Below are 23565 nucleotides of genomic sequence, written 5' to 3' on the forward strand. Positions count from 1 at the left end.
CCCAGAACCCCGGGATCATGACCGGAGCTGAAGGCAGACAGACGCCCAACGACTGAGCCACCCAGGCGCCCCAAATGTTTCAGTTTTATTAGAAAACAAGGATAAGAAGCTTGGGAGAGAGGAATAAGGTCAGGCTTGGTGCTCCCTCTTAATCCATGCTGTGCCCTGCAGCCACGGTCCCCAAACCAGCCTCATCCACCCAGAGGCCGCTCTCCTGACTCCCCGTTGCCAATGTCCCTCTTTGCAAAGAAAGCCCTAAAAACTGCCGGGGCACCTGGGTGGCTCAGTGGGTTAAGCCTCTGCCTTCGGCTCAGGTCATGATCTCAGGGTCCTGGGATCGAGCCCCACATCTGGCTCTCCGCTCAGCAGGGAGCCTGCTTCCCCCTCTCTGCCTGCCTCTCTGCCTACTTGTGATCTCTCTCTGTCAAATAAATAAAATCTTAAAAAAAAAAAAAAAGCCCTAAAAACTGCGGGCAATGAGATCATAGGATTTCCCGTTTACACTGTGACTTTCCACCCCTAAAAGACACCTCATCCACCCTCTTCACACCTGGGACCGGCTTTGGAAACATTGCGGAGCGGCGGTCCGCAGAGGAACACCAGTTCCGGCGAGGTGGGGATGGCAGGAAGTCCCGCCCCACGGAAGTGGGCCCGTCCCGTTGGGCGGGAAACCGAGTTGAGCGTCTTCGTAGGCTGCGGGCGGGGGAGAAACGGCGGAAACACCGCGTGCTGCGACTTGAGGGTAAAGGTCACGGCCTCTGCTCCCTGAGCGTTCGGATCCTGCCCGGGTCTCGCCCCGGAGCCAGGCTGTGGCGTTCTGTGGAAGGTGGGCTGCCGCGGGTAGGCCCGGGTCTGCCCTCACAGCGGCTGGGATGCGGGACCCCCGGCTATTACCCTTCCCGCTGACTTGAGGGGGTGGATTGAGCTGGCGGGAATGGGTCTTCGTGAGGAGCATCAGACCCCGGCTGCAGTCCCCACAGCACCTGGTGGCAGAAAGAGAATTGTCACGTACTATGTAGTCCGGCGTGTGGAGCCCACAGGAGTTCCCAACCCTGATTGTACTTGAGAATCCCCGGGCCTCTCACCGCTTGATTCTGGTGTATGGGAGGGGTGGGGAGCCAGTGGTGGGCCGTTTATCAGACGGGGGGCCGGGCCGGGCCGCGTGTGCTGCAGCACTTGAGGGGCGCCCCCTCGCTGCTGGTGAATCGCCGGGACCGGCGGGACTCGCGCCTTTAACCAGCATGCGGTCCTTGGCAGGGGCTGGAGAGCCTGGTCTGAGAAGAGAGGGCCTGGGGAAGACTGCTGTTCTTCAAAAGGCGATCTCCCAGCTCTTTAGGTGAGCCGGGACTTGGTGCCCATGAGTGCAAACTGGGGAAATGGGGTGGAGGTCTCCTTTCTGCCTTGGAAAGATCAGGCGTCGCCCACCTGTGCGAACCCGGAAGCGGTGATGAGGGTTGAGGTGAAACAGCTGTTCCGGTCTGCTGAGTCTGGCAATGTACATGTAGTGTGAACTCACTCCTGGTACCCTCAGCTCGTTTTCTGCACCTGTTATTTCTCAATCTATTTAAACTATTGTAACAGCTAATTTATTTGCATTCTGGGCCTTTCTCCCAAGCTTCTCCTACTGCAAGGAAGTTTCCTACAGTGTATGAATCCAAGCTGGATCATCCTGATAGTGCCCTCTTAGGATTGTTCTAAAAACGAAAAAGATAGTATTTATAAGGTTTACAAAATGCAGCACTTGCCCATGATAGGACTTGAATGTTAGAATCTTTTTATTATTATAAAAATTGTAAAAATAGGGATGCCTGTGTGGCTCAGTGGGTTAAAGCCTCTGCCTTCGGCTCAGGTCATGATCTCAGGGTCCTGGGATCGAGCCCCGCATCGGGCTCTCTGCTCGGTGGGGAGCCTGTTTCTCCCTGCCTCTCTGCCTACTTGTGATCTCTCTCTCTGTCAAATAAATAAATAAAATATTTAAAAAAAAAAGAAATTGTAAAAATAGAAAAAAGTGGTATGAGACACCATAGAACTAGCAGCTAGAGACAGGTGTTAATATGTTATTTTCTATGTAGTTTTATTTTATGTTTGCCTCTACCTAGTGGGGATCATGCTATAGATAAAAGTTTAAGCCTTGTTCTTTTAGATTAATTGTAGCATAAGCATTTTGCCTTGTTATTAAACATTTCAAGTAAATATCAGTATTCTTGTAACAGTATTCTGCGAATGTACCATAATGTACCTAACCATTTTTTTTTTTTTAGGATTTTATTTATTTATTTGACAGAGATAGAGAGAGAGCACAAGCAGAAAGAGCAGGGAGAGGGAGAAGAAGGCTCTCTGTGAAACAGGGAGCCCGATGAAGGGCTCCATCCCAGGAACCTAGGATCATGACCTGAGCCAAAAGTTAAGCAGCTGCTTAACTTACTGAGCCCCCCAGATACTCCCCAACTATTCTTTTAATGGAATATCTAAGTTTTTTTTTTTAAAAAAGGGCAAAACAGTATATATTTGTATATTACCTCATAAAAGATTCTCACATTTATTATTTTTTTTGGTTAGGAATTTTATTTCCATTCTGGGAATGAGAAAAAAATAGAAAGGATATGTAGCTATCTCCCTTTAACCATATAGTGTTAGAGTAAGTAAGAATTCTAGAGTTCTTTGAGTCCTGATGACTCTAAGAAGTTAATCGGACTCTCATAGATTTTTTTTTCAGTTGAGCATATGAGATGCCATATCAGGGTTGCTGGTTATTTTAAAAATTCTTCTAACAAGTGATATATAAACAAAATTTTTAGCTTAACAGTAGAATGCTGTGTTGAAAAAAACGTAAGATTTTAGAAAAATAGACTCCCTGCTGAGCAGGGAGCCTGATGTGGGACTTGATCTCAGGACTCCAGGATCGTGACCTGAGCCGAAGGCAGTCACTTAACCAACAGAACCACGCAGGGATCCAAAAAATAAATTTTTAATATTAAACTTAGCTTGTGTAGAGAAGTGGAGTTCTGAAGTGTGTGTGTGTGTGTGTGTGTCTTTTAAATTTTTCTTTTTCTTTTTTTTTTTAAGATTTTTTATTTTATTTCTTTATTTGAGAGTGAGAGAGCATGAGAGGGGAGGTCACAGGGAGAAGCAGACTCTCCATGGAGCTGGGAGCCTGATGTGGGACTCGATCCCAGGACTCCGGGATCATGACCTGAGCTGAAGGCAGTTGCTTAACCAACTGAGCCACCCAGGCGCCCCTGTTTTAAATTTTTGATTCATGGAGGGGTGACTGGCCAGAAATGATGGGATGACAATTTAGAGGAAAGAAAATAAGGAAGGAGTACCAGAAGAGGATCAGTTAGATTCAGTTAACCAGCCATTTTTATGTTTATTTAATAAAATGTATCGAATGCCTGTAGTACTTAAGAATGCCACATGCTTTTATATATGTTTTCAAATTTAATTCTTGTAACAACTTTTTAAAGTTGGAATTTCCTATTTTGCAGATGAGGAAACTGAGCCTCTGAGTACTTAAGTACAACCTTTATTACATATATATATATTTTTTAAGATTTTATTTATTTATTTGACAGGTAGAGATCACAAGTAGGCAGAGAGGCAGGCAGAGAGAGAGGAGGAAGCAGGCTTCCTGCCGAGCAGAGAGCCCAATGTGGGGTTTGATCCCAGGACCCCGGGATCATGAACTGAGCCGAAGGCAGAGGCTTTAACCCACTGAGCCACCCCGGTGTCCCCGTTATCACATATTTAATAAGCTGTAGATTCAATGCCTGCTCTCTGGCTTCTAGAAAGCTATTTTTTCCCTACTCCTTTGCATTTATAATTCTGTAATTCTCAAACATTGATTTAAATTAAGAGAATGCCTTTGTCTTGTAGGTGAAATATAAGGAAAAAGAATACAGATGAGCATGGCAAGTGAGGACACAAAGAAGATACAAGGTGAGAAATTAATGGATTATTTATTTATTTATTTATTTACTTACTTACAGTCTGAGATTTAGAAAAGAGAGACTGTCTTTTTTCCAGTATCCATATCAGTCATCCAAAAGAACTGAGATTGGGGTTACTTTGGACATTTGGACAACTGCAAGACATATCAGTAATTTGATTTTTATGTATAGACTAGCTTTATTAAAATATAGCTAATATACCACACAATTCACCCATTTAAAGTATACAATTTAGTTTTTTTAAATATATTCACAGTGTTATACAACCATCATCACAATCAATTTTAGTTCATTTTTAACCCCCCTCAAAGAAACCCTGTGTGTACCCTTTAGCAGTCACACCCCCTCCCCAACTGTAGGCAATTGCTAGTCTCTTTTCTGTCTCTAGACTTGCCTATTCTGGATGTATAAATTGAATTATACAATATGGGCTTTTGTGGCTGGCTTCTTTCATGTAGCATAGTATTTTCAAGGATTTTCAAGTTTTATCAATATCTTCATTCCTTTTTATTACTGAATAATATTCCATTGAATGGCTATATCATATTTTGTTTATCTATTTGAGATATGATGGAAATTTCAGTTTCTGCTGTTGAGCAGTTATGAGTAATGTTGCTGTGAACATCCATGTGCATGTTTTTGTGTGACATGTTTTCATTTCTCTTGGGTATATATCTAGAAGTAGTATTGTTGAGTCTGTGGTAGATTCATGTTTAACCTTTTGAGTAACTACTATACTTTTCGCCAAAGTGACTGTACCATTTACATTCCTACGGTAATGTATAAGGGCTCCAGTTTCTTCAAATATGAACATGTGTTGTAATCTGTCTTTTTGATTACAGCCATCCAAATGAATGTGAAATGGTATTTTTTAACAAGATTTTATTTATTGGAGAGAGAGAGGGAGAGAAAGAATGAGAGGGGAAGAAGGGTCAGAGGGAGAAGCAGACTCCCTGCCGAGCAGGGAGCCTGATACGGGACTCAATCCTGGGTCTCTAGGATCATGACCTGTGCCCAAGGCAGTCCCTTTACCAACAGGTGCCCCTGTGAAATGGTATTTAATTGTGGTTTTGGTTTGCATTTCCCTAATGACTAATGATGTTGAGCATCTTTTCATATACTAATTGACCATTTGTGTATCTTTTTTGGAGAAATGTCTATTCTATGCTTTTTACTTAGATTATCTTTTTATTATTGAATTTTAAGAGTTCTTTGTATATTCTGAACACAAGCCCCTTATCTGATTTATAGATCTATTCTTCCCTTCTGTGAATTGTCTTTTCTTGATATCTTTTGAAGCTCAAAAAATTTTAATTTTTAGGTCAAATTTATCCAATTTTCTTTTATAACTTGTGCTTTTGTATTGTATATACTTGAGTTTTTGTTTTATTTTCTTCAGGAAGTATTAAAGGAACTAGGTTGCATAGGCTAGAGACGATAAAACTGAGTTGTAGACGTCGTTAGGTGCTTTGTCCGGGAAGGGAGGGATTCTAATAGAAAATATCAAAGTAGGAGAAGGGAGTACAGGAGAGAACAGAGGAATACATAAAGAAATTTGTTGTTTTCTGTAGCTGTGCCTGGAATTAAAAATCACTAGGCCCCATCAAAAATCCTCTTTGGCTTGCTAATGATGAGTGACGTATTGCTATCCATACAGTCAAACTACCCTTCTTACAGTTTCTGTTAATATAGAATATGATCAATAAATGTTTGCTGTTGCTTCAAGTTACTTTATTTTTTTATTTTTTGCTTCAAGTTAATTTAGTAATAACCTTTGTACTGTGGTTTTTCACTAAAAAGTTGAGTCATGAATAATTTTATTGAACCAAATTGTTCAATTTCTTTTAAGAGGAAGACTAAATATTGATTGACTATAGTCTTTTAGTATGCTCCTCTATATTTTTTTTTCCCAGAAGTTATTTTTTTTGCTCCTCTATATTTTTATATTCTCTCTTCATCTTGTATCTTTTAGAACTTTAAATGTTAATCCAAGCATTATGACAAAATCTGCATACAATTATATTTAAATCCTTCAAACCAAGAGAAGAAATTGTTTAAAGGTTATAGTGAAGAGTTTGTTTTTTTTTTTAATTTATTTATTTGACAGACAGAGATCACAGGCAGAGAGGCAACCAGAGAGAGAGGAAGGGAAGCAGGTTCCCTGCTGAGCAGAGAGCCGGACGCGGGGCTTGATCCCAGGACCCTGGGATCATGACCTGAGCGGAAGGCAGAGGCTTTAACCCGCTGAGCCACCCAGGCGTCCCTATAGTGAAGAGTTTTATAGGAAAATGATTGTCTTTCATTTTTAGTTGCAAATAAATATTTCAAGTTTATATTTTCATAGGTTTTGACATATATATATGTATATGTGTGTGTGTGTGTGTATATATAGATAGATAGATAATAAAGTAGCATAATCAGGATAGGAAATATATCCTCATGTACCATTATAATACCTCTTCTTGACCCTTCCTGGACCCCTTTCCCCCAAGCAACTACTGATCTGCCTTCTATTACTATAGAGAAGTTCACATTTTCCCCCAATATATGGAATAATACAGTATATATTTTTTGTGGTCTCTTTCAGTATAATTATCTTGAGATTTCTTCATGTGGTTGCATGTATCAATAGTTAACTCCTTTTTATTGCTATACTTACCAATAGCATACAGTCATACCACAATTTATTTATCCTTTCATCTGTTGATGGACATTTCAGTTGTTTTCAGTTTTTGGCTATTGCATATAATGCTGCTGTGAACGTTTGTGTGTAAGTGTTTGTATGGACACATACCTGCTCTTCTTTTGGATAAATTCTTAGGAGTGGAATGGCTGGAACAAATGGTAGGTGTGTGTTTAACAATTTTTGAAACTGCTGAGGGGTGCTTGGTTGGCTCAGTCAGTTAAGCGTCTGTCTTTGGCTTGGATCATGATCTCAGGGTTCTGGGATGAGCCCTGTGTCAGACTCCCTGCTCAGCTGGGAACCTGCTTCTCCTTCTCCCTCTGCTCCACCCCCTGCTTGAACTCTCTCTCTCTCTCAAATAAACAAATAAAATCTTCAAAAAAAAAGAAAAAAGAAAATGAAGTTTTAAATTTTGATGAAATACAGTTTATTCATTATTGTTCGACAGATTGTGGGCTATTTATGTTGTGTCTAAGAAGTTTTCACTTAAACCAAGGTGGAAAGATTTTTTCCTGTGTTATCTCTTAAAAGTTTTATTGTTGCAGATTTTACATTATGTCTGCAATCCCTTTTGAGTCAATTTTTGTATATGGTTTGATTTAAGTTTGGTTATGTTTTTGAATGTGGGTATCTTGTTGCTACAGTACCATTTGTTGGAAAGATCCTTTCTTCTCTTGCATTGCCTTTGTGCCTTTGTAAAAAATAAACCTGATCAAGTTTGGGGAAATTGAAATTTTAACAATATTTAGTCCTTCAACCCATGAAAAAAAATGTTTTATTCCCTTTATTTCAATCTTCTTTAATATGTCTCAGAAGTATTTTTTAGGTTTAGGTTTTAGTAGACATGTTGTTTACATCTTTTGTCGGATTTATCCCTAAGTATTTCATATTTTTGATACTCTTATAAGTAGCATTGTTGTTGTTGTTGTTGTTTTTTAAGTGGGCACCATGCCCAAACCAGAGCCAAGTGAAAGGCTCTAACTCATGACTGTCAGATCATGACCTGAGCCAAAATCAAGAGTTGGATGCTCAACTGACTGAGCCATCCAGACTCCCCATAAATGGCATTATTTTTCAATTTCAATTTTCAACTTATTGCTTGTATATATAGACATATAATTGATTTCTGTATGTTAAATCAATATACTGAAATCTTACTTTATTCAGCAGCTCTTTTATAGATTCCATCAGATTATCTATATAGAAGATCATGTTATACATGAAAACAGATAGTTTTAGTACTTCCTTCCTAATTTGAATGTCTTTTGTTTCTTTTTCTCACCTGATGGCACTGGCTACGTTCTCTAGTACAATTTTATTTTATTTTTTAAAAAATATTTTATTTATTTGACAGAGAGAAATCACAACTAGGCAGAGAGGCAGGCAGAGAGAGAGGAGGAAGCAGGCTCCCCGCGGAGCAGAGAGCCCTGTGCGGGCGATCCCAGGACTCTGGGATCATGACCTGAGCCGAAGGCAGAGGCTTTAACCCACTGAGCCACCCAGGCGCCAGTCTAGTACAATTTTAAATGGAATGTCAAATAGAATGACATGGCTAGACTCTCCTGTATAATGCTAAACATCTCTGTCTTATTCCTGATCTCAGGGATAAGAATTCAGTCTTTCTCTGTTAAGTATTATGTTTAATGTAGGGTCTTTCTTTCTTTCTTTCTTTCTTTTTCTGTTTTTGTAGATATACTTTTTTATGTTGAGAAGGTTTTCTTCTAGTCCAAGTTTGCTGCAGTTCTTTTTTATCATAAATGAATGTTGAATTTTATCAAATGCTTTATCTGCATCTATTGAGATGACTATATGGTTTTCCATGTTGGTTTGTTGTATTACGTCAGTTGATTTTTCATATCTTAAGCCAACCCTGAATTCTTAGGATAAACCCACTTGGTCATGGTGTATTATTATTTTAATATGTTTTTAGGTTCAGTTTGCTAAAATTGTTTGGATTTTTTACATGAATGTTCATGAGGGATATTGGTCTCTAGTTGTCTTTTTTTTTTCTAATTGCTTTGGTTTTGGTATTAAGGTAATGCTGGCCTCAGAATAAGTTGGGAAGTATTACTTCTCTCCAAATGTTTGGAAAAGTTTGTGTAGAATTGGTATTACTTCTTCCTTAAACATTTGGAAGTGTTTACAAATGAGACTATCTGAACCTGGAGTTTTCTTTATAAAATGTTTTTAAAGTATGATTTCAATTTCCTTCATAGATAAAGGACTATTTAGGTTATTGGTTTTCTTCTTGGGTGAGTTTCGATAATTTGCCTCTTTTTAATTTTTTTTAAAGGTTTTATTTATTTGAGAGAGAGCATGTGTGCGCCGTGAGCAGGTATGGGGGAGGAGCAGGGGCAGGAAGAGAAGCAAACTTCCTGCTGAGCAGGGAGACCTCACACAAGACACAGAACTCAGTCTCAGGACCCTGGGATCATGACCTGAGCAAAAGGCACAGGCTTATCAAAAGAAATGAAATCTTGCCATTTGCAATGACGTGGATGGAACTAGAGGGTATTATGCTGAGCGAAATAAGTCAGAGAAAGGCAATTGTATGATCTCCCTATATAAGGAATTTGAGATGCAGAGTGGGGGGTTTGGGAGGTAGGGAAGGAAATAATGAAACAAGATGGGATTGGGAGGGAGACAAACCATAAGAGACTGTTAATCTCACCAAACAAATTGAGGGTTGCTGGGGGGAGGGGGTGTGTGGAGAGGGTGGTTGGGTTATAGACATGGGGGAGGGTGTGTGATATGGTGAGTGCTGTGAAGTGTGTAAGCCTAATGATTCACAGACCTGTACCCCTGGGGCAAATAATACATTATATGTTTTTTTTTTTTGTTTGTTTGTTTGTTTTTTTAAAGATTTATTTATTGGACAGATAGAGATTACAAGTAGGCAGAGAGGCAGGCAGAGAGGCAGGCAGAGAGAGAGAAGGAAGCAGGCTCCCAGCTAAGCAGAGAGCCCGATGTGGGGCTCAATCGCAGGACCCTGGGATCATGACCCGAGCCGAAGCAGAGGCTTTAACCCACTGAGCCACCCAGGCGCCCCAATACATTATATGTTAATGAAAATAATTAATGATTTTTTAAAAAGGCAGAGGTTTAACCAACTGAGTCACCCAGGTGCCCAATTTGTGTCTTTCTTAATTATTTTATTTTTTAAAGTAATCTCTGCATCCAATGTGGGGCTTGAATTTACATTCCCAAGATCAAAAGTTGTGTGCTTCACTTACAGAGCCAGCCAGGTATCCCTAATTTGTGTTTTTCAAGCAATTTGTCCATATCACCTGTCATTGAATCTATGGATAAGAGGTTGCGCATAACTATTATTTATCTTTTGAATATAAATAGAATCTATGATGATGCCATCTCTCATTCTGGTATTGGTATTTTGTGTCTTTGCTCCTTTTTCCTCATCAGTTTGTCTAGAGATTTATCAGTTTTATTGATCTTCTCAAGGAACCGTTCTATTGTTTTTCTTTTAGGCTCATTGATTATTAGCTTTGATCTTTATTTCCTTCCTTCTACTTATTTTGGGTTTAATTTACTGTTTTTATAGTTTCTTTTTTTTTTTTAAATATTTTATTTATTTGACAGAGAGAAATCACAACTAGGCAGAGAGGGAGGCAGAGAGAGAGGAGGAAGCAGGCTCCCCGCAGAGCAGAGAGCCTGATGCGGGGCTCTATCCCAGGACCCTGGGACCACGACCTGAGCCGAAGGCAGAGGCTTTAACCCACTGAGCCACCCAGGCGCCCCTCTTTTTTTTTTTTTTTTTTTTTAAGATTTTATTTCTTTCTTTGAGAGAGAGAGACAGTGAGAGAGAGCATGAGAGGGGCGAAGGTCAGAGGGAGAAGCAGACTCCCCTCAGAGCTGGGAGCCCTATGTGTGACTTGATCCCAGGATCCCAGAATCATGACCTGAGCCGAAGGCAGTTGCTTAACCAACTGAGCCACCCAGGTGCCCTGTTTTTATAGTTTCTTTCTTTTTTTTTTTTTAAGATTTTATTTATCCATTTGACAGACCCAGATCACAGGTAGGCAGAGAGGCAGCCAGAGAGAGAGGAAGGGAAGCAGGCTCCCCGCTGAGCAGAGAGCCTGCTGATGCGGGGCTCGATCCCAAGACCCTGAGACCCTGAGACCACGACCTGAGCCGAAGGCAGAGGCTTTAACCCATTGAGCCACCCAGGCGCCCCATGTTTTTATAGTTTCTTAAGATGGAAGCTGAGGTCATTAATTTGAGAACTTTCTTCTTTTCTTTCTTTCTTTTTTTTTTTTCTTTTTTAAGATGTTATTTATTTATTTGACAGAGAGAACACAAGCGGGGGTGGGGTAGTGGAGCCGCAGAAGGAGAGGAAGAAGCAGGCTCCCCAATGAGCAGGGAGCCTGATGCCGGACTTGATCAGAGGACCTGGGATCATGATCTGATTGAAAGGCAGATACTTAACCAACTAAGCCACCAAGGCACCCCAAGACCTTTCTTTTTTTTAAAATATAAGCATTTAGTATTGTAAATTTCCTCCCAAATACTATTTTGGTAGCATCCCACAAGTTATAATGTGTTGTGTTTTCATTTTCATTCAGTTAATTTCTAAATGGCAGATGTTTAAACTAGTGTAGCTTTATTTAAAGAAAATAATATTTGAATTTTCTATTATGTTTCATGCAAGGGGAAATTATAATATATAATATATAATATATAATAATTATAAAAAGTTCATTTCAAATTCTTTTATTTAAGGAACATTTTTATATATCTTTATAGTTTGATAGACTGTAAAATGAATATATACTTATTTTAAAAGTGAACATTACAAAGATATATTTAGAAAGTGAAAATTAAATGGTTAGTTTTTGAAAGGAAACACTTGTTTTAAAAAAAATGAATTTTTTGTTCTTCAGAAATGAAGACTGACCTGAACTTATTATTGGAGTGCCTGAAGTATCAAATGGACAACCCTTTCTCACAAAAGGAAGCTTTGGTTACTATTTTTTCAATTTGTCAACAAAACAGTAAGACATGATAGTGAATTTTTATCTGTGATTCTAGTTCTTTAGTATTATGATAAATGAAATATGCATAGTTATTCCTTTTTAATTCAGTTACTCTACATGCTTTGTTACTATGTTTATGTAAATTATTTTCTCCTTAAGAGATTCATAATATCATTTATGTTTTGTTTTGTCTGCACACCCTATAGGTAATGCAAGTGTTTATTTTCGGGAAATTGGTGGTTTGATGTTTGTAAAAAATCTTGCAAAGTCAAGTAAACATAGCATGGTAAAAGAAGCAGCCTTATACACATTAGGAGCTGTTGCAGAACAAAATGGTAAAATATGAAAACTTTTTTTTCATTATCCTTCAAGCATTGTGCTATATTTTAACAAACCAATAAAAAGTGATTTTAGAATTAAGTTGCTTTTTTACATGTCTAGATAGTTTTATCCAAGTATTTTATTTTTTAAAATTCATGCATGCCAATTATTAACTAATGAAGGAACCAGTAAAATATGACAACTATTTCGAAGGCAATAACAAAAAAACAACATAGGCCTTTGGCAATGCTGAAATAGATTTATAAGTAGGCACATAACTGGTCAGTATCTGCAGGGCAACAATGATTTGCATTCTACTGGCCGAAATGTTTTATATTTCTATGGTCAAGAATAACCTGGGACACCTGGATAGTGCAGTTGGTTAAACGTCTGACTCTTGGTTTTGGCTTGGGTTGTGGTCTCAGGGTTGTGAGATTGAGCCCTGTGTGGGGCTCCCTGTGAGATTCTCTCTCTGTCTTCCTCTGCCCCTCCTGCTCATGCATGCCTGTGCATGCTCTCTCTCTCTCTCTCTCTCTCTCAAAATAAATAAATAAATAAATAAATTTTAAAGGGAGACTTCTATTACTATCAGTTTTCTACAATTCAATAGAGATGTAGAATAGCCCAACGACAGTGAAAGACATAGATATTCTAGAAGGGTTTGCTAGGTGGGACATTCAGTAATCATTTCAAAATCTTTCACAATTTTTCTTGTCATTAGTTGGAAACATTTTTTTTCACTTTGTCTTCTGCTGTGCATATCTTTTTTTTGTCATGCAGAATTTCTTTATTTTTACAAAAATAAAATTCATCATTCTTTCCCCTTTTTCCTTCTGGATTTTGAGTCACAGGAAAGTTTTCCATACTCTGAGATTCTAGAGGAAGCTACCCACATTGACTTTTGGTACTAGTATGGTTTTATTTTTTACTTTTATATTTTCCAGTTTCTTCTTCTTTATGTGGCAATTCAGCTATTCTAACACGTCTTATTAAAAAGGTCTTTTTCGGGGCGCCTGGGTGGCTCAGCGGGTTAAAGCCTCTGCCTTCGGCTCAGGTCATGATCCCAGGGTCCTGGGATTGAGCCCCGCATCGGGCTCTCTGCTTGGCTGGGAGCCTGCTTCCTCCTCTCTCTCTCTCTGCCTGCCTCTCTGCCTACTTGCCTACTTGTAATCTCTGTCAAATAAATAAATCTTTAAAAAACAAACAAACAAACAAAAAAGATCTTTTTCACATTGATTTGAGATGCTATTAGTGCTACATGAATTTGCATATGTGGTGGGTTTATCTCTGGTTTTTCTATTAAGTTCGTTCTCTATATATCTAGGTGCTTGAATCAAAAGACGAAGATAACCTAAAACATCTTGTATATGAATAAGTATACTCTGGGTATAGAAGTTCATGTTGGTAAAAACATTTTCCTGTAATATACCCAAAATGAAGTTGAATCTAAAGTATTGTTTTGTCAAACAACTTTCTATTTTTAAATTTTCATTCTTTTTTTTTTTAAATGTGGAGCTTGGACTCATGACCCTGAGATAAGGACCTTCACTGAGATCAAAGAGTCAAATGCTTAGCCTATTGAACCACTCAGATGCCCCTTAAATTATCATCCATACATATTTCTTCATCATCTGGTAGGAACCAAGTGGTATGCTAGTCATTGGGATAAATGAGACACTGTCCTTGCCTTTGAGAGAAAGTCTAATAACTATTCTAAATACTGGATAAAATACAAATTATATCTCTGTGTTCAAATTATTATTTTTTTAAAGGTTTTATTTATTTTTTAAGTCTTTTTTTTTTAGTAATCTCTACACCAATGCAGGGCTCAAACTCATCACCCCTAAGATCAAGAGTTGCATGCTCTTCCAATTGAGTGAGTCAGATTATTTTTTTAAAATTCTGTTTATTGTGTTAGTATCACACATGTACATACATGCACACACACAAAAAAACCTTAATGTTAGTTATCATTTTTGCTTTTCGGAAAGGTACTTTTATTTCTAGAAAGTTCTTTAAAAATTGCACAAGTATCATTTGCCTATCTTCTAAAGCAGGTTTCTGAATTAAAAAAAATTTTTTTTCTTGCCATGTCTTGTTACTTACTCATCCCCTTAAATTTTTTTTCATATTTTATTTTTTCATTTAGTTAGGTTTGGGTTTTGGGGGTTTTGTTTTTTGTTTTAAAGATTTTATTTATTTGTTTGCGAGAGAGAGATTGAGCAAGCACAAGCAGGGTGAGCGGCAGGCAGAGGGAGAAGCAGGCTCCCCACTGAGCAGGGACCCCAGTGTGGGACTTGATCCCAGGACCTCAGGACCATGACTTGAGCCAAAGGCAGATGCTTAACTGGCTAAGCCAGCCAGATGTCCCTAGTTAGGTTTTTTTAAGAAATTCTCAGAGATTGTGTACATGTTTTAGAGCCTCAGTCAAATACTTCTTATTAAGGCTTTTTTGGCCTGCTAATTGAGTAAGCATATACCAGTTTGTCAGAAATTTTATTGCATGACAAATAAATGTCAATGAAATGAGATCTTCTTGAGAACCATCTGTTTGGCAACTTTATATTTTGTTCAACATATTTTAAAACTTATGCTAATCCATAGGAATTGAAATTATATTTTTATTTTTCAGTTTACTGTCAACAGACTTTGTGCACTTCAGAATTGTTTGAAGACTTAACTTGGTTCTTATCTAATGATGATTCAAACACAAATTTGAAAAGAATGTCTGTCTATGTTATTTTGGTTCTAGTTTCAAATAATAGTAAGTACATTCTTTTATGGTGTAGAAACATTTTAAAAAATAATAAATTGAAATAGTCTTTGTCCCTTTTGTTCTATTCTTGATATCAGTGCCTTTTTTATTTTTAAGTAGGCTCTATGCCAAGTGTGGAGCCCAATGCAGAGCTTGAACTCACAACCCTGAGATCAAGAGTCGGACACTTAAATGACTGAGCCACCCAGGTGCCCTTATATGTGTCTTTTTAAAAATCTTACTAACTGGGGCGCCTGGGTGGCTCAGTGGGTTAAAGCCTCTGCCTTCGGCTCAGGTCATGATCCCAGTGTCCTGGGATCGAGCCCCGCATCGGGCTCTCTGCTCTGCTGAGAGCCTGCTTTCTCCTCTCTCTCTGCCTGCCTCTTTGCCTACCTGTGATCTCTGTCTGTCAAATAAATAAATAAAATCTTAAAAAAAAAAAAAACTTACTAACTTCTGAGAACCATTAGCTTTAAAAAAATAGAATCACATATATTTGTTTGATATTTATTAATTATAAGAAATAGTAAACTGACTTGTGTTATTTAAATAACATTGAAAAGGAGCAGCTTTAAAAGAAAAAGAGGCATTTGATGATTAGTTTGGTTGATTTTCCACTGAGTTAGCCATTTAGTTACAGTGTTTATTATATCAGCTAACAATGGTTGTGAATTTCATGTAGCTCTAAAATTTTGTTTCATTTTTGGAAGAAATTTGAATGCTGTTATTCTCTGAGCATAGGTAATGTATAACCCTGATTACAGATTTTTATCTATTCTAATTCTGTTATACTCTGTAATACCTTAAAGTGATTAAAAGTTATTTATTTAAAAACTACTTAAATGAAAAAAAAACAAAAAACAAACAAAAAACTACTTAAATGTTTTTCATTTTTGCAAACTTATTTATAAACAAAAGTCATATTTGTGTATTATATGTCTGTCTTTTTAAGGGACTGGACAAACACTTGTAAGAGAAACAGGTTGTATTACAGTTCTGACACAGTTGTTCAGGTAAGAAAAAATATTTTTTGTTATTCATTACTTAAGACTTTAACACATTTGTTTAATTTGCTTCTTCCTTTTTTTTTTTAAACCAAATAGGACAGTTCTTTCAAAATATGAGTTGAATTTGTTGGATGAAAATGCATTCCAGAGCTATCAGTTATGGTCTTCAGTTTGTAGTACTTTGTGTGTCTGTGTCAACAATCCTCAAAATGGTAATTATCTCAAATATTTAAATATAAAAGTAAAATAAAAACATATGAGATGATATGTTACAAATATATTAAATCATGATTGACTTTGTCTCCTTTCAGATGAAAATCAAATGCTTTGCTGTTCACTTTTTCCACATGCTAATGACTGGCTAATAAATTGCGTCAAACCTGAGATAATTCGCCCTGTTTGCTCATTTATTGGACTCACTCTTGCAAATAACAGTACGTATTCATTATTCTCTAGTTTTACTTGAAGATCCATAGTTCAAAGGATAACAAAAACCTATTGAGTTAATTATTGAATTAATTGAATCAATGGAATAATTTTATTACAGTAAGTTCGGTCATTTTAGTTGCATTTAGACTATTACAGATAGGAAAATCTTGAAAGTAGACATTGTTAGGAAGATAATGGGGAAGATGGAGGTAGCAGCATAGTCCCCCCAGATACCCTCACAAAACAGAGCAACTAGATAGCAAAACTAGCCAGCGTGTTCTCTGATCACATATAATTAAATTAGAAATAAATGAAAAGAAAATTTCTAGAAAAGTCCCAAATGTCTGAAAATTAAACAACGCAGTGCTAAAAAAAAAAAAGACTAAGGAAGAAAACCCTACAAACCCATGAATAAAAGAATAAGTCATGAAGAAATTAGAAATGTTTTTAACTGAATGATTATGAAAGCATAACATTAAAAACTGCATTCCTAAAAATAAATAAATGAATGAATAAGTGAACAATTAAAAGCTGGGTTGCTGCAAAAGTAGTGTTTGGAGGGAAATTTTTTTTTTTTTTAAGATTTTATTTATTTATTTGACAGAGAGAGATCACAAGTAGGTAGAGAGAGAGAGAGGAGGAAGCAGGCTCCCTGCCGAGCAGAGAGCCCGATGCGGGACTCGATTCCAGGACTCTGGGATCATGACCTGAGCCGAAGGCAGAGGCTTAAATCACTGAGCCACCCAGGCGCCCTGGAGGGAAATTTATAGCACTGTACTTTGTATAAGGAAAGAAGGCAGCTCTCAAATCAATTATATTAGTTTCCACTTAAGAAACTAGAAAATAAATAAACTTAAACTCAGAGTAAAGAAGGAAATAATAAAGAGAAGATCAGAAATCAACAAAATAGAAAAATAACAGAATAGGGAAAAATCAGTGAAAACAGAGCTAGTTCTTTAAAAAGATCAATGAAATGGATCCTTTAGCCACAATATGAAGAGAGAGGGCCCAAATTTCTAATATCAGGAATAAGAAGTGACATCTCTCTAGCTCTTAAAAGATATTAAAAGGATAATAAAGGAATAATCAAAACAACTTCATGCCACTAAATTTGACAACTTACATTAATTTGATAAATTCTTTGAAAGACAACAACCACCAAAGCTCACTCAGAAGAAACGGATAGCCTGAATGATGTTGTATGTATTAAAGAAATTGAATTTGTAGTTTAAAACCCTAGAACAGGAATTTCCAGGCCCTGATAGCCTCACTGGTGAACTATGCCAAACATTTAAGGAAAATAAATTCTACATAAATTGCCAGGAAATGGAAGTAGAAGAAACAAAAGACTTCCCAACAGATTTTGATATTTTTATTTTATTTTATTTTGTTCTTTTTTTAAAAAAAATTCTTTTATAGTAATCTCTAGCCCAATGTGGGGCTTGAACTCATGACTCAGGATCAAGAATTGCATGCTCTGTTGACTGAGTCATCAAGGCACCCCTTCCCCCACACATTTTAGGTCAGCATTATTCTCATACTGAAACTTGAAAAAGACCTTACAAGAATACTATAGGTCAATATCCTTTATGGATATAGATGCAAAAATCCTTAGCAAAACATTAACAGTTAGGAGTGCCTGGCTGATTCAGTCTATAGAGCATGTGGCTCTTGATCTTGGGGTCATGAGTTCAAGCCCCCATTGGGTGCAGAGCTTACTTAAATTTGAAAAAAAAAATTGTAATTAAAATTTTAAAATCCAGCAATATATAAAAAGAATAATATGTTATGACCAAGTGGCATTTATCCTAGGAAAGCAGGATTAGTTGAACATTGGAAAATTCACCATATTCACAGGCTATGACAGAAATAAATTATACAATAATCTATAAGGATGCAAAGAAATCTTTTCACATAGTTCAACATATATTTGTGACAAAAGCTTTTGGTAAACTAGGAATAGATAGAACTTCTTTTTTTTTTTTTTTTTAAAGATTTTATTTATCCACTTGACAGAGAGAGATCACAAGTAGGCAGAGAGGCAGGCAGAGAGAGAGAGAGGGAAGCAGGCTCCCCGCCGAGCAGAGAGCCCGATGCGGGACTCGATCCCAGGACCCCGAGATCATGACCTGAGCCGAAGGCAGCGGCTTAATCCACTGAGCCACCCAGGCGCCCCTAGATAGAACTTCTTAATGTGGTAGAGGGTCTCTACAAAACACAGCTAACATATTCAATGGTGAAAGACTTAATGTGCCCCCCCCCCAGCCCCAAGACTGGAAAAAAACAAGGATGGCCACTCCCACTACTTAAAAATTTTACTGGGTGTTTAAGCCGATGAAATAAGTCAAGAAAATAAAAGGCATAGAGATTGAAAAGGAAAAAGAATATACAGTATTATAAAATATATAGAGAACTCCTACAAATTGGTAGGACAAAAAACAATCTAATGATTAAAGAAATGAGCAAGATTTGGACAAATACTTCACCAAAGATGATGTGAATATTAAATTGTGAATAAGCAATGAAAAAATTTTTGAAAACATGCTCAGAATCGTTAGTCATGGGGCACCTGGGTGGCTCAGTGGGTTAAGCCCCTGCCTTCGGCTCAGGTCATGATCTCAGGGTCCTGGGATCGAGCCCCGCATCAGGCTCTCTGCTCAGTGGAGGGCCTGCTTCCCCTTCTCTCTCTGCCTGCCTCTCTGCCTACTTGTGATCTCTGTCAAATAAATAAATAAAATCTTTAAAAAAAAAATCGTTAGTCATCAGAGAAAACCAAACTAAAACCCCAAGAATACCACTACACACTCATGCCATGCCTAAAATCAGAAAGGCTGGTAATATTAAATGTTGATGAGGATGTGGAGCAACTAGAACTTTCTCACACATTGTTTGTGTGTACCTTTATTCACATATTTAAAGCAAATAGTCATGTTTCTCATGGAAAGGAACATATCTTTATAATTCCAAAAATTGGATTCTCTTTCCATGATGCTTTGACATTTCCTTTTTCTTTAAAAGTCAGCTTGAAATAGTAATAATTTTAGGACTTCATTACTCTTAGCAAACTGGTATGAAATATCAGTTAGATAAAATCTGCAATATTCAGTGTACAGTGTACACAGATGTTCTTATGCTTATAAGCCTGAATTTTTATTACATAGGCTATTATCAGAAACTGTGGTAACACAGTGCCATTTTTATCTAAGCATTTAAAGATACTTCTTTTTTCAGGAGTTTGGTTTTTTTTTTTTTAATGAAAATACTTCACAGAAAAGCAACCTGTTGTGGAGTCTCCATAATATTGAAAATGTTTGCTTATCCTTCAGTAACATTTCCTAACATTTCCTTTCCCAGGAGTAGAAAATTCTGAACTTGATGTTTTTTTAAAATACATATTTTTAAAATATTTATTTATTTAATTGAAAGAGAGAGTACAAGTAGGAAAGGCAGAGGGGAAAGAGAGAGAATCCTAAGCAGACTCTGCACTGAGCCTGGAGCCCGACACAGGGCTTGATCTCACAACCCTATCATTACCTGAGCTGAAATCAGTAGTCAGAGGCTTAACCTGCCACACCACCCAGGTGTCCCTGAACTTGATGGTTTATTTTAGATTAAGATCTTTATGTTTTATCAAACAGTGTAAAAAGTAATTTTTTCATCTAAATCATCTTGGCTCAGGGTGCCTGGGTGGCTAAGTTGGTTAAGTGTCTGCCTTTGGCTTAGGTCATGATCAAGTTCTGCATCAGGCTCCCTGCTCGGCAGAGAGCCTTCTTCTCCCTCTGTCCCTCATCCCACTTGTACTCTTTCTTTTGTGCTTTCTCAAATAAATAAATAAAATCTTTAAAAAAATAATCTTGGCTTAATTTGTGATACTAGGGTAGACTGGGAAGATTTGTGGCAGAATTATAATCACTAATCCATGTATTCATTTGTTATAAACCTACTGCTTGTATAGGGGCTATGAGGACTATTGAATGCACAGACCCATGCAATACTCTCCCATCAGAACCATTTTCAACAGCAAAACAAGACACTTCAAACTTCTTAAAAAATGTATTTTTCATTTTTCACTGAGACTTTGCTTGGAATAGTTGTTATGTCTCTCAATAATATGTTATAATTTTATATTCTAAGAAGTAAAAGAAATAGGCTTAAACAAGATGGAGAAAATATGTGTTCCTTTGGAATAATTACTTTGCCCTTTGTAGATTCAAGCAATCTAAGGAATGAGTTATGTTGGAATTCAGAAAATAGGCAGCTTGCTAATGCTATATCAAACTAAATGAATGAAGCTATTCTTCATAGCTCTATTGAAGGACTTTGAGTTTACTAATGTCATTCTTGCAAAATAGACTAGTTCTTGCTAAATGAAACAAAAAACATATCTAACACACAGGAAACACTGTACTGTATATGTACTTTTTCGGTATAAAAGTTTGTTTCTTACCGAAGTAAATGACCCATTTTATGATTATATGCAAAGGTAAAGATTGGATTTTTCATTCTTTAATTTGGGGATTTTTAGTATTTGAAAAAGTCATGTCAATGTCATATTTAGTGCAAATTAATTGAATGGAACCATACACTTGTTTGAGGTATTAATAGTTTTGCTGCTTTATTCCTTAAGCATATGTTCAGAAATACTTTATATCCGTGGGTGGACTGGATGTATTGTCTCAAGTTCTTGTGCAACTGGAATCAGATTCACACAAGACTCTTTCCAGTGCTAAGCTTGCAGTCGTGGTGACAAAGACAGTGGATGCGTGTATTGCTGATAATCGTGAGTGAACATGCTTAGTAATTTTTCTACAGTTGAGTTTTGTTTGAATTCAGCATGGTGAGTGTGGAAATGATAGGCTGAACACAAATGTAGGCTGGACTTCCTGTGTCTCACAGCAGGAGGGAACCTTAAAAATTATCTAGTCCAACTTCTTGTTTTCATGTGGAGATTATGACTTCCCTAAGGGTTCAAATTAAAGTCTTCTGACTTCAAGTCTAATGATAGAACAAGATAAGATTCTGTCATTTCTAAACTTTTGTTTCACTGAGAGAGCAGTATTAAATGAAAAGCTTTAAGTGAGAAATGAAGGGACATCTTGGAAACATAAGCAATGGAAAACCCAATTTAAAAACCCAATTTATAGATATTTAAAAATTGTATAAAGAATTAAGGTATACCTCTTTCTGATAAGTATGAGGTCTTAGTCACCCAGCCATAACTAGGTATTAAGAGGGCTATATGAGCCATTATCTTATTACAATACACTTATTTATATTTACACATAGATATGCATATAGATGAGATGGGAATATTAGATATTATATTGGCATGCTATTGTTCTCCCAGGATAAGATCTGACAAATAGCATATATATAGTTTTAAGTTTATACTTTTTTTCCCCCCTATTTTTTACTGATAGCTACTTTCGGAGTAATACTATCCAAGTATCAGATTGTTTCAAAACTTCTGACATTACTGCTTCATGAAAGTCTGGATTCAGGAGAAAAATTTAGCATCATACTTACTCTTGGTCATTGCACAGAGGATTGTGGTTAGTATTGAATTTATTTAGTGTGATTATTAAAACAGTGGAGTGGAAATCCACTTTTCCCCCCCTTATTTTCATATGGGAGGCTTGAAAATACTGCCTTTCTCTAAGTCACTCAGGCCCAAACCTGTCATTTTGCTCCTCATCCTTCTTCATCCATAACCTTCCTTATCCCTTTCTGTCTAGGTCCGGTTTAGGCCCTCAGCCCCTCAACATCTTTCACCAATGAAATTGGAATAGATTTTTCCTTGTGTTCCTCCTCTCCTTTCTCTCTCTTTTTTTAAGAGGGGGAGGATAGGGAGGAGGAGGAGAGAGAATCTTATGCAGGCTCCATGCCGAGCATGGAGCCCGATGTGGGTCTCTGTCTCAGAATCCTGAGATCATGACCTGAGCCCAAATCAAGAGTTAGATGCTTAACAAACTGAGTCACCCAGGTGCTCTGGATTTATTCTAAGTTTTAAATTTTTATTTATTTTTTATTGAGGCTTAATCTGAAAACTATATCTCTTTTTGTTTTCAACTATACCTTTTTTAAAACCAGGTGTGGGCTATTTTTTTACTCTCATTAAGTATTGCTACTCTGTGGCTATATTTCAAACATCATCACTTATGAAATAGGTATTTTTATGTCAGAAGATAATTTTCTAAATGGAAAATGCTTTTGAAATTATTTTTTTTACTCTCTTAAGATTTTAACTGTGATAATTATGTTCATAATTATCACAGAGAAGAATTATGACCTTATGCAGATAGTTCATGAAAAAATAACCATAACTATTTTTTACTTTGATTTTTGATGTTTTCCAGAGGAGAACCAGTATGATCTATTTAAAAACAATGGGCTTCCACTCATGATACAAGCCTTAACTGAATCGCAGAATGAGGAACTAAACAAAGCTGCCACTTTTGTGCTTCACAACTGTAAAAAAATTAGTAAGTTTATTGTTACTTAAAAAAAAATCCTGAAGTTTATGAAGGGAAATTTATATCTGCTTTGATGATCCCAACCCTTTAGGCTCCAAGGCTCTTCTTAATTTGAAAAGCGGAGTATATAATTTGGACATGACAACAAGAGTATTTCAGCCTTTAACCCTATCTGGAAGAGAGCAACAGTATAGATAATTCACTTATTTTATGCAATATGGACAATTCAGTTGTAGGAATTAAATTTGAGGCCTACAGGTGACTTAAGGTTAAATTATAATACAAAGTACATTTGTTTATTTACTTAAAAAAATGTTTGAGTGCCTATTATTTGCCAGGCACTGTGCTAGGTTTTAGGGATACAGTGATTAGAAACAACAGTCTGCACTCATAGATCTTCATTTAACTAGGTAAATAGTCCTTGAATAATCTCAAAAATGAATGAATTGTTCTATATTAACTGAAGGGTTAGGAGTGGATGGAGCATAGATCTTAGCATATAACAAAGGATTGTGACCTAGACTTGGAGCAGGAAAGGCTTCGGAGGAAATGATTGTTGAGCTGAGAACTGAATGTATAGTGTTAACTAGGTCAGCCATAAGCAACAGTGAGGCACAAAGACCCTATGATAGGAGGCAACATGCATTGAAGAAATGATGGCCATTGAATTGGTCTTTGTGAAAGAAAAATTGCTGCTGTGGTATATAAAAAGAAAACTTAAAAGATTAAAAGAAGGAGCTGCTTTATGAAAACTGTTAAAAAAAAACCCCAAACCTAAAACCAGTATCCACATACCTGGGGATGTTTATGTACCCGACATAACATATTTTCATGATGTTCTTTCTCTTATAGCTCTGATGAGTATAGTCTCATTTATGACTGGGGCTTGGACTTCTGCCATGCACTTGCTTTCTGTTTATTTTCAGTACCACCTAGAGAGTTAAGATAGTCTACAT

The 23565-nt window shown here is 37.0% G+C and overlaps 1 protein-coding gene across 6 annotated transcripts in view; it reads left to right on the forward strand.

Moving 5' to 3' along the window:
• Positions 1-489: 489 nt before the first annotated feature.
• Positions 490-23565, forward strand: part of TERB1 (telomere repeat binding bouquet formation protein 1) — a 44930-nt gene continuing 21854 nt past the window's right edge. For 3 of the 6 annotated variants that reach the window (XM_045986886.1, XM_045986882.1, XM_045986885.1), the window contains exons 1-12: positions 490-826; positions 1258-1336; positions 3877-3939; positions 11532-11642; positions 11831-11959; positions 14578-14709; positions 15653-15713; positions 15804-15919; positions 16019-16141; positions 20764-20916; positions 21557-21688; positions 22493-22618. In XM_045986886.1, coding sequence (XP_045842842.1) covers positions 3903-3939; positions 11532-11642; positions 11831-11959; positions 14578-14709; positions 15653-15713; positions 15804-15919; positions 16019-16141; positions 20764-20916; positions 21557-21688; positions 22493-22618 — 1120 coding nt within the window. In that variant the 5' untranslated portion in view covers positions 490-826; positions 1258-1336; positions 3877-3902. Of the gene's footprint in view, positions 841-1257; positions 1337-3876; positions 3940-11531; positions 11643-11830; positions 11960-14577; positions 14710-15652; positions 15714-15803; positions 15920-16018; positions 16142-20763; positions 20917-21556; positions 21689-22492; positions 22619-23565 lie in introns of all 6 variants that reach the window. The other 3 variants (XM_045986884.1, XM_045986887.1, XM_045986883.1) reach the window with 3 other exon arrangements.

Source organism: Meles meles, chromosome 19 (genome assembly GCF_922984935.1).
Source record: "Meles meles chromosome 19, mMelMel3.1 paternal haplotype, whole genome shotgun sequence".
In the NCBI taxonomy this organism is placed as follows: Eukaryota; Metazoa; Chordata; class Mammalia; order Carnivora; family Mustelidae; genus Meles; species Meles meles.